Below are 12,284 nucleotides of genomic sequence, written 5' to 3'. Positions count from 1 at the left end.
GCGTATATATATATATATATATATATATATATATATATATATATATATATATATACAAATTCGTCTTTATTTCTATATTTATCACGTTCCATTATTTTTGTGATTCATATATAATCTATATATATATATATATATATATATAATATATATATATATTTGTATGTATATATTTATAGATATACATATATATATTATATATATAAGATATATATACATAAACAATAAATCGTTCACCTATCAGGAATGACACCTGGCAAATAAATTTTGGTGTCTGTTTAAATTCGAAGAGCCTTGCAATATAAGTTTATTTTTCCCATTAATACTTTTATTTTAAATCATACCAGCTGGAAGAGTTCCCTCGCCCACTTAGCGCCAAACTACGTCGTACAATCGCTGAAAAGCGATGCATTCAGTAGGTTTTGATAAAGCCTCAAGAAACGTGTGAAACAAATGACTGGCGCTCCGAGGCCTTATAAGATACGATTGTAGCAAGGCCGTTCTTGCAGGCTTCCAGTCTCGTCTCCACTGAACCATGAGGTTGCTGCTGTTGCTTTCTCTAGTGTCTCTCTCCCTCTACCTCGCAGGTAAGCTGGTACACTTTCTATTGACGTTGATGAACCTGCTTACGATACGAACCAAAAAGGAATTTGCGCTGAAAAAAAATAGAGATAAAGCTCAAAACGAGAATGCAAAACGAACTGACTCGTCTTCGAGTTTTAGGGGAAGCCATTTAAACTTTAAACATTTTCCATGTCTTGCTGTTCAAGTTCGATTAACGCCAGTATAATAAAGCTAAGAATAGCATGTTTTCCCCGATTTTTCAAAAATGCGCAACTAATGGTATGGAAGCTGTGCAGTTCTAGCAGGTTCATAGTCAGAGGGTATGGAATTAGCATAAGGCTCAAATGATGATTTTTAAATGGATCTTCAAAGTTCATAGATCAGATCAGACCCTGATAACTTCCTCTCAAGCTGACACTACTGTGTGTGTGTGTATATATATATATATATATATATATATATATACTATCTATATATATAATATATCTCTATATTATATAGTTATATATATATATATATATATTAATTATATTTATCATCTGCAAAAGCTTCAAACGTAAGACCAGTAAGGTGCCCTAAAGGCGATAACTCGTGAAGCTTCAAGTTATGAAACCATCAAAGGGTTAACTAGGTATCTCGGAACTCCCTGCTAAATAAACGTTATCGTTAATTGCATTTCAAATGGTCTTCCATCATCAAACTACTACTAATATGACGAACGATAAATGCGAAATGATTCTTTATAGCGGAGGTGAGAAGGCAGTTTAACCATCGAATTTGGTAATGAGATCCTCAATATTGAGAAAATTATAATGCAATGATTAAAACATCATTTAAATATGAACTTATGATATTTTAAAGATATATCTTATATGGGATGAAATTTAAAGACGTGAGGTTTTATCTGCCGAAAGAATTTTTCTTTTCATCTTTAATACTTTAGGAGATATTACGTAGCATCCGAATTCGCTCGTAATAAACGACAGGTGATTTTTATGATAAAATTAGCTGTACCTGATTCGGGAACCGATATATGAACTGCTGTTTAGTCCATCTTTGAAACCATCCACTCTTTGAAAAAATAAGTTATTTGTGAGAAAAAAAAGCTGAGTCACTGATTTCCTTCAAGCATTTTTTCTTCTTCATCAATGAGCAAGACTTTTAATGCCTCACAGAGGGAGTGACTTTGGTGTGCTACTTCAGCTCCTGGGCAGTGTACAGACAAGGGGCCGGGAAGTTCGACATAGAAGACAATGATCCTACCCTGTGCTCCCACCTCATCTATGCCTTCGCTGGACTTGGCACCAACAATGAGATCAAGGTAAAGAACAGGGTCTCGACTGGCTAAAGTAATCCTTTGTTTATTTATCTATCTTTATCAATCTGTCTATTTATCTATCTATTTATACGCCTATAATATAATAATATATAAATATATATATATATATATATATATATATATATATAGAATAAATGCCACGAAGGAAAAATAAACGAAGGAGTCTGCGAGATCTTTCGGCTGAAAAGCCCTTTACTGAAGCAGCTACTGACAAAAATACGAGAAAAGACAATACAAGAAGGTTCGTATAACTGACAGATAGGGATTATAAAAGATAGGATAGATAGTAGATAGATAGATAGATAGATAGATAGGTAGATAGATAAAGGCAAATACCACGAAGGAAAACAAATTGAACAACGGCGTTGTTGCTAGACCTTTTGACAAGTAAGGACCGTTGTGTCGAAAGGCTTAGCAACTACTACGTTGTTTCATTTCTTCCTTCGTAGCATTTGCCTTTATTTATACATTCATCACGTTCCATATATATATATATATATATATATATATATATATATATATATATATATATACAATTCCTTACCAATAAATCAATACAAATACAAATACAAATCAATCTTAGTAGCGTGAATTTGGGTGATGAAGACTTTATCCAAACGAAGAAAAGACCATAACCAATACTCTGTGAATCGGGATCAAATGGACCATCATAAAGATTTGCGATTTGAACAAGAAAAAAAAAGAGGCAACCTCTAGCGAATATTTTTTTCCATGAAAGGTTTACGTTAACGGAAGCATGAATTAGATTAGTCTCATGCGCATAAAGAATTATGCAACAAAAACATTATCCGTGAATAGATTAAGGTAACCTTGTACTGAATGGTTTGGGAGTCACTTCTGTTTAAGACAAGATCTTCCAAAAACAGTTTGAATTCTTTATCTAAATCTCTACACCCAGTAAAAATGGCATTACTTCAACGCAAAATCCCAAGTCATGATTTGTAAAATGAATGTATCTTTCAGTATCCTAACAGGGGCGTTTTGTCCATATACATAACAGGGCAACTAAGACAAGTAAATATATTGGTTACAACTAAAATTTTTAAATAAAATATCTTCCAAATACGCAGGTCTTAGATCCCTATAACGATCTGTGTGAAAACTGGGGAAAGTGTGGTTACGATCGTTTCACTAAGCTGAAGGAGAAGAACATTTATCTGAAAACGATTTTGGGCGTCGGAGGATGGAACGAAGGATCCACAAAGTACTCGGAGGTAAGATAACAGAAGATATGAATCTTATGGACTGTCTTGCATTCATCGTTTCATTATTGAAATCCCGCCATGAAGCTAAATTATGACACTTAATTCTAATCTTAAAGACACTCACCAAATAGCACTTAGATTGTACTTAAATAAATGTCTCTTTTTACGAAGATAGTAAAGGGAGGGCGATTACAAAATTCCATATTAGCTTTACATACTCATCGAGCAAATAGACTTAATCATTTTTTAGACCTAAGGTTTCAGGTGTTGATGGATAGTTCAAAATTTTGTGATGAGACTAAAACTGCAATTGATGAGAACCTAGAGCCATACATAGGGTGACCATACGTCCCCCACAGTCCCTCTTTTTGATTCTTTTATCCCCCCAAAAACTGCGGTCTTGGGGAGACGCCCTAATGTCCCCCTTTCAGCCTTTCTTTTTTTATGTAATTACGACAATTGTCCTTAAAAATTAGAGACTAATTTTTGTTTAAAATGTCAGCAATAAATAACGTCTGAATAAAAACAATATCATTGATAAACCTAATTTATCATTTCCTGTTATTGAATATACTTAGTAAAGATCAAATCAAGCCAAAAATACGCCAAAGAATGATATAAGAATTTTTTTCTTTTTAAATAATGTCTGTAATTTTCCTTAAAATTTGAAAAATAATCTTTTGTTTAAAATGTCAGCAATAATGTCTGAATAGACACTAATTGTAGACCTTAAAATATCAGCGATAATGTCTGAATAAAAACACTGATTGATAGACTTTCTCATTTGTCATCACCTGTAATTGAATATACTTATGTATTAAACTTCTGAATTTATAACGACTCAACATAAGTGCAAGTGCGCATGGGCTTACTATATACCTTTGTCCCCCTTTCGCAAGTCAAATAAATGGTCACCCTAGCCATACATCATTTGATAATCACTCGTCTTTTACGAAAAGCAAACCTTTCTCTCGATGAATACTACATGTTTTTTTTCTCTCTCATATAAGATGGCGGCAGATCCGGCCAAAAGGAAGATCTTTATAGACTCATCGATAACTCTGCTGAAGAAGCATGACTTCGATGGTCTGGATATGGACTGGGAGTATCCAACGCAGAGAGGTGGCAATCCAGAAGATTACGTAAGTTCACGTGACTGAAAAATGATTGATGACCTATTTGAATACCTAAGTCTTTTAGAGAAAGGCATGAATAAGCGAGTTTTGGGATATTTTCAAGTCCTTCATGTTTCAGGTCAATTACATCACCTTGCTGAAGGAGCTCTCCGAAGCCCTGCATGCCGAGGGCATGATCCTGACCGCTGCCGTATCAGCCGGCAAAGCCACCATAGACCCTGCCTACAATATTCCCGAGATGTCGAAGTACCTGGATGTGATCAACCTTATGACCTACGACTTGCATGGAAGCTGGGAGCCTTATACGCACCATCACTCCATACTGTACGCTCACCCGAACGATACCGGGGAGACTCTCTGGCTCAACCAGGTAGGCATGATTGAAGAGACTTATTTCCCTTAAAGAATGTATTAATCTCCCTCTAATTATAAGTTTTTAGGGCTCTTTCCTAGATAGTGATCACAAGAGTTTTCGGGGGTCGTCATCTAAGACTAATATTTGTTGGGGAGTCGTTATCTTTAATGATGTTTACAGTCAATTGTTTATTTTCTTACGGTAATCCCCAACGGGCTTGTACTAAACACACCGCAAAGGTGGATGCATTCCGGGTTAAAACCCTTGGGAGTCACTGTCTAGGAAAGATCCGTTTTTAGAATGTCAGAACATGATAGCAAATGAACTACGAGAGAATGATTACTGCATAAATGATGAATTATGAAATCGGTATTTCCTAGTTTCTCAGATTGAAATAATCGAGAAATTAGAACGAAATAGGAGCATTTTTAAAAATAAATTGCCACTCTAGGACTTCGCTGTGAACTACTGGATCGAAAAAGGAGCTCCGAAGGAAAAGATGGTCTTAGGGGTCCCATTTTACGGACGCACTTTTAGACTTAAAGACGAAACAAACACTGGCATCTATGCCCCGGCACCAAACCCTGGGATGGCTGGACCTTACACAAGGCAAACTGGATTTTTAGGCTACAATGAGGTACAGAGATATTTTTCTGTCGTTGCAATTTCTAGCCGTTACCTTTAAATTTCCTGAAATAATAAGCAGAATGTCAATATCTTGCTATTCTCAAGTTTGTTAGTACGCAGATGTTATTCAATTACGTCAATCATATTGACCTATTACCTTTCAGAATGTAATATTTTGTAATGTCATTAATAAATAATGATTCCTTAGTGAAGTCCAATCTCTTCATCGCCATTTTCAAAACTTTTCTTATTAGAAGTAACATTAGAGTTAACACCTCACAATATGAACTTGAACTGAAATCTTATTATCTTCACGGGACATAGTACTATGCATGCGTAAACTAGAACCGCTTGGTATTATTCCTTTTTGCTTCTACTACAGATTTGTGAAGCACAGTCGAAAACCTCATGGACAATTGTGCACGATCCAAACATGAATGAGCCCTATGCATACTACTTCCCTTATAACTATATATGGGTAGGATACGAGGATCCAGATTCCGTTGCAATTAAGGTAAGCAGCTTTGCAAACAAAGGCAGGCTTTGGTGTCCTCTAGGCCTAGGGCACCATCTGAGTCACTTGGACTTTTATTATCATTATAACAACGTCTAAATTATACCTCCATCCTGTCCAAAACTGAAACTATTTCTTCCTTATCTTTTAAACTACTTTCTTTTCGCCGTCTTTGCTATTCACAAAGTAAGAGTTGCTAGCTGAATTTTGACTGGTTTTTCCACAGGCCCAATATGCCTTAGATAAAGGCCTCGCCGGCTGCATGGTGTGGAGCGTCGAAACAGACGACTTCCACGGCACCTGTCACGGTAGGGAGTTCCCTCTTCTCAACACCTTGCTGGAGGTCCTCAGTGGCGGAGTCGTGACAAAACCACCAACAGCCCCGCCAAAAACAACGACCACGAGGGTTAGTAGCGATCTGAATTGAATATAGAATTTAGGCCAAGAACTGAGACCTATGAGGTCATGCAGCGCTGAAACGGAAATGGACAGCAAAAAGGTTTGAAAGGTGTAACAGGAGTAAAACCTCTCAGTTGCACTATGAATCAATTGTTATGAGAGGGTGGAAAGTAGAATGGACGAAAGAGAATATGAAAAGAGGTGCAGTATAAGACACGGAAAGGGGTTGCTGCTAGGGCCCAAAGGTAAGCTGCAAAGAACCTTATGTAATGCCTACAGTGCACCGCACGAGCTGCACTGAAGCCACTACCCTTCTAGGGGAACGATTTCAACTGAATTTACCTAAATTTTTAATTATACTTAAGTTATGTATTAAGTTTTTTTTTTTAGTTTGAACAAAGAGAAAGTGAGAAAATACATCCTTCAAATGTTATATCCATAAAGAAATACAATAGATCTTCATATTACTTTCTACCGAAAGGACCCATCAGCGCCGACAACGACAACTCCAAGAGTGACCGGAGCCCCCGGCGTTCACTGCAGCAAGATGGGTCCTAATGCTGACGCAGATGACTGTACACATTACTACATCTGCGATAAGGTAAGACATCGAAATGGAAAAAAACTATATCCCTGAATACTCTGTCTTCTGTAATACATATCGTACTTAAGAGTGTATTTTGTTTTTTTTGTTTGTATGGTGTTTTTACGTTGCATGAAACCAGTGGTTATTCAGCAACGGGACCAACGGCTTTACGTGACTTCCGAACCACGTCGAGAGTGAACTTCTTTCACTAGAAGTACACATCTCTCACACCTCAATGGAATGCTCGAGAATCGTTAAGAATGTATTTGAATTTCAATGCAATATAAAAATGTTTGCCTTCCTTTCTTTACCTGCAATTCTATAGAATGTGAAATTAAAGCAGAAACTATTGCATTGATACACACACTAAAAAATATAATCTCACTTAAACGTACTATTGACCTGTTCATTGTTGTACCGGAAAAGAGAATCTAAAAATAAATGATTTTATCCTTCGTTAGAAGTCCAAGAAGAATATGCATCTTCTTTAATTAGTCAGTAATCAATAACTTTATTTCTAGGATTCCTCAGGGTGGATAGAGTTCGAGTACCACTGCTCAGACGGAACCCTTTTCAATCCCGTGGGTCTCATCTGCGACTGGACGGACAGTGTCTGCTCTCAAGGCTATTGCAAGAATGACTGCCCATAAATTGAGCGATAGTCCTTTTAAAATATATACATACAAACACCCGCACATATTTATATATATATTCTATGTATATATATTATATATATATATATATAAATATTAATATATATATATAATATATACTATATATGTAGATATATATATATATATATATAATATATAGATATATATATAGATATATATATATAAAATATATATATAATATATATATATATATATATATGATATATATATATAATATATATATCATATATATATATATTATACTATATATATATGTATATATATGTATTATGTATACTATCTATTATAATATATATATATATCTATATTATTATATACTATCTATACATTGCTAATGTAGGGGGTTATTACGATGCAATTTCACGAAAATAAAGGTGTTATGATAATTTTCTTAGTTTCATTATACATAATGTGTTACTCGGTTATATTGAAATGATTATTAATTATTATTTTCGTAATCATTCCTATTAAAATACTCGGTAACTTATGTCCTTTTATGGCATATGTAGCTTTATAACTGCAAATGAATTGTGTAAATAAAGATTCCTTAAACACGTTTTTATTAATTTAGCTCCTTTGATGGCCACCTCAAGGTTAGCTATTTCAAATAGCAGCTATTTAGAACAAAATTGTCCGCTTAAAATAGAAAGGATTCTCTTTCTTGAAGGTCTATATCTCATAGCCTAAAATGATAACCCGCCCCCCCTCAAGGGAGAAAGAAGAAAGGATTATCCGAATTAAGGATGACAGAACGAAAAAGATCATTCATTAGCTTGAAAAAAAAATGCGCCGAAGAAAGTTTTCTGTACGGCGTATAAACAAGGCCACCGAAAATAGATCCAACTTTCGGTGGTCACGGTATAAAGCTGTATGAGCTGCGGCCCTATGAAACTTTCATCACGGCCCGGTGGTGATTTGACCTATATCGTTGCCAGACGCATGAGTATGGCTAACTTTAACCTTAAATAAAAAAAAAAAAACTACTGAGGCTAGAGGGCTGCAATTTTGTATGATTGATTACTCGAGGGTGGATGATCAACAGGCCAATTTTCAGACCTCTAGCTTCAGTAGTTTTTAAGATCTGAGGGCGGAAGGAAAGAGTGCCAGAGAAAAAAGTGAGGAAGGACAGACAAATCCGACGCAATAGTTTTCTTTTCAGAAAACTAAAAGGATATAAGAATGTAAAATAATTACAAGAACTTGGAAAGTGAGTCTGGCCATTGGCATATTAAATACAGGAGAAACTAACATGATGGATATTATTGGGTATTCTGAAAGGAGGGACTTCGTCAGGGAATTCAGTGGATAGAAGAGACTACTGAGGTAAAGGCCGAGGGAATAACTCGACTATGCACCATAAACAAGTGCAATTAAAGAGGTAGGGGATCTATCAAAGTAAAACTTAAATTCAAACTGAAATAATTTTACGTTGCATGGAACCAGTGGCTATTCAGCAACGTGACCAACGGCTTTACGTGACTTCCGAACCACGTCGAGGGTGAACTTCTATCACCAGATATACACATCTCTAATCCCTCAGTGGAATGCCCGAGATTCGAACTCGCAGCCACCGAGGTGGCAGGTCAAAACCATACCGATCACGCCACTGAGGCGCTTTGATGGGTCTGGAAACTTAATTTTTTTCCACTTTAGCTGGATGAAATACCCAGTTACCAGTAGGAGTAAGTGGAACCTGGTAAATCGTCTTTTTGGCGAGTTGTAATTATAACCCAAGAATGAAATACCTAGAAAAAAAAAAGTACGAGGAATAGATACTGAATAGGCCAGAGCCCTATCCCAGGAACTATAAACCCGTCTTATGTAAAACAGGAAGTTTAAGTTTAGAAGAAACTAAGGCAGCGGGTTGACAGAAGGTTTCATTAAGTAACGAAACAGTGGAGTAGATGCAAAATGAAATATAAAATTTTGTATACGATTGTTCTGTTTCGTTACTTAATGAATACATTAAGCCCTGGGGACAGAAGAAAAAAATCAAGAAAGTAGGTTTATGTGAATTATTGAGAGCATGGAAGTCGAACAGGAGCAATGCGCGGATATTTGAATTCTCTTCGAGCCGTGCTTTTTAAATCCAACTTACGATAACTATACTCTGGCTAAAGTGTCAATTGGAATGGAATGGAAAATAAATTTTTTGCCAAAGGCCAAACGCTGGCACCTATGAGGTCAATCAGCACTAAAAAAGAATCTGAGAGCCAAAAGATTTTAGAGGAGTAGCAGAAGGAAAACCTGGCAGTTGCACTAAGAAACAACTGTTAGCAGAGGGCTGGAAGATAGAAGAAAATGAATATGAGCGGAATTAAAGTAAGAGGAATGAAAGGGGATGCAGCTAGGGGCCTAAGAAGGGACACTACGCAGAAACTCCAGTAATGCCTACAGTCCACCGCTGGAGGTGGACTGACAGCAGTACCCCACTACGGAGATGTGTCAACTGATCATTGCGCTTTGAGGACCATTGTTACGAAACTGGTCTGAGTCCTCTTTTGCATAGGGCTGGTTAGGTTCCCCTTGTGTATAACGGATTACTAATTATCCAATTGCTCAATTGTTACGTCTACCATTCTGATCAATAACGATTTAATGCATACTGGCGTTGGGTTTTCCCTCTCTCATTATTTAATTCTCCTTGGTGAGTATGGGCAAGATGAGGGTATCAGGTTGCCAGTTCCTACGGCCTAACTTTTATAAAATAAAACCGTTCTCTGGATTCTGGTGTACTGAAGGAGCACGAGAAGAATATTCATGGGAAGACGTGAATCAAGGTGAGGAATGTAATTGTCACTCGAGTGAAAATAATACTAGCAGGAGATCTTGGGCCAAATTAAAGAAAAACCATAGTTGTTGCCTAATTCAAGGCTACAAGCAGTATATAACTCTAGGGCTTCCAAAGACATAAATGGAACGGCATAAAAAATATTCCTTAAGCTGCAAAATAAAGTGAAATTCAGGCACAAAGACCATTGTCAGAATTGGGTGGAAAAATAGCAACTTTTTTTATTGAAAACATTTAATATTCGTTGTATTAAAGCGCTTAATATACTTTTTTGAAATTAAAAGCTCTTAATATGTTTTTATTAAAATCATTTAAGACACCTTTTTATTAATCATTTATTATAGTTTTTATTACAAGCATTTAAATGCTTTGTTTATGAAGAGCATTTAATATCCCTTTATAATATAAATATATTAAATGTAAAGGTTCATTTGTTCAAAATCTTAAATCTACGAAAGTTCTGCACCGACTGCTTTGAAATTTTGACACAACATTTGCATACAAATACGCCCGTTTTTATAATGGGGTTTCATCCTACCTCCCCACCTCCGAAGGGGAGGGGGTGAGAAGGGATTCCCTGAAACAGAGCTGGTTCTGCCCGTAGACTTAGTTACTTTACAAATTTATCATACATAACTGAGAAGGGGTTGATATAGAAAGAATGTGAGGGAGAGGAAGAGAGAGTAGACGGGATGCTAGGGAGAAGAAAGAGGAAAAAAGACATGGAGGGTTAGAGAGTAAGAAAGACAGAGAGACAGAGAAGATCGGGTGTTTGGGAGGGGAGAAAAAAAGTTAAGTATATCTTAGTTTTACCAGACCACTGAGCTGATTAACAGCTCTCCTAGGGCTGGCCCAAAGGATTAGATATTTTTACGTGGCTAGGAACCAATTGGTCACCTAGCAACAGGACCTACAGTTTATTGTGGGATCCGAACTACACTATATCGAGAAATGAATTTCTATCACCAGAAATAAATTCCTCTGATTCCGCGTTGGCCGAGCCGGGAATCGAACATCGGACCGCCGGATTGGCAGCCGAGCGCGAAAACCACTCGCCCAGCAGAGAGAGAGAGAGAGAGAGAGAGAGTTGGTATTAGTAAGAAAGAGGTGAAGAGACAGTGATGGTTGAAGAAAGAGAGAGAGAGAGTAAGTGAAAGGAGCTTTCTTTTCTCTTTCTTTTCCATTTAACCAGACAGAGCCACAGCAACGTGTGGCCGGGTACAGCTAGTATATATATATATATATATATATATATATATATATATATATATATATATATATATATATATATATATATATACACACAATGTAGCACGAAAGTCCGCGTGGATTTTAGGATATATATATCATATATACATAAATATATATATATATATATATATATATATATATATATATATATATAATATATTTTTTTAATCGCTCAGGGAATGAACCACGAGCAATGGCATCAGACGGAGTCGCAGGCTAATGCAGATGCCTTTACATATAAAACAGTATATAGATGGGATATAGAATTTAGGACCAATAAAGCCATTCAACGCTAAAAGTTAAGTGGAAGAAAGAGAATTTGTACAGAGCTATAATAATGGAACGAAAGGGGTTGCAGGTAAGGGCCAAGAGGATATTATTCAGGTGAAACATATTCATCTGGAACAAGCCCAGAAAGGCCATTGACTTGAAATTCGAGCTTCCAAAGAATATAAACACTTTAGGTAATGCCTACAGTGCACCATGTGAAGTGCAGTGACGGCACTAACCACCTCACCCACATAAGGTGGATAAAAATACCTATAACAGCGATGTTCTCTGGTGCACATGTACGAACGCTGATATCAGCAAAAGAAAAACGCTATCTAACATCATTCGAAAACCCATCTGGACTAATTCACTGCATAGCCTTATCTCATACTCCAAAGCAAAAATCATTAATAAGAGAAAAACTTGAAAAAAAGTCTTTTTTCGACTTATTTCTCCCACGGAGGGTTTTCAGAGCTAAAAAAAAAAAAAAAAAAAACAAGTTCATCCTGTAGTACCTATCTCACCCACGCTGTTGAAACAATAACATCAGTTGTC

The 12,284-nt window shown here is 36.3% G+C and overlaps 1 protein-coding gene across 1 annotated transcript; it reads left to right on the top strand.

Annotated features, from left to right (window-relative positions):
- Positions 1-424: 424 nt before the first annotated feature.
- On the top strand, positions 425-7,450 carry LOC135196272 (acidic mammalian chitinase-like). The gene is made up of 10 exons (XM_064222975.1): positions 425-584; positions 1,737-1,882; positions 2,992-3,135; positions 4,137-4,268; positions 4,381-4,632; positions 5,069-5,254; positions 5,627-5,758; positions 5,985-6,164; positions 6,639-6,758; positions 7,265-7,450. The coding sequence occupies exons 1-10, from the start codon at positions 533-535 to the stop codon at positions 7,391-7,393; spliced, it is 1,473 nt and encodes a 490-aa protein (XP_064079045.1). The 5' UTR covers positions 425-532; the 3' UTR covers positions 7,394-7,450.
- Positions 7,451-12,284: the final 4,834 nt, after the last annotated feature.

Source organism: Macrobrachium nipponense, chromosome 17 (genome assembly GCF_015104395.2).
Source record: "Macrobrachium nipponense isolate FS-2020 chromosome 17, ASM1510439v2, whole genome shotgun sequence".
In the NCBI taxonomy this organism is placed as follows: Eukaryota; Metazoa; Arthropoda; class Malacostraca; order Decapoda; family Palaemonidae; genus Macrobrachium; species Macrobrachium nipponense.
The sequence above is the reverse complement of the archived record's forward strand: the minus strand, read 5'-3'. Positions and strand labels throughout refer to the sequence as shown.

Coding starts and splice junctions, on each gene's coding strand:
- LOC135196272 (XM_064222975.1), top strand. CDS start 533: ATGAGGTTGCTGCTGTTGCTTTCTCTAGTGTCTCTCTCCCTCTACCTC. Junction 5,759..5,984: donor CAGATTCCGTTGCAATTAAG/GTAAGCAGCTTT, acceptor GTTTTTCCACAG/GCCCAATATGCCTTAGATAA. Junction 6,759..7,264: donor ATTACTACATCTGCGATAAG/GTAAGACATCGA, acceptor CTTTATTTCTAG/GATTCCTCAGGGTGGATAGA.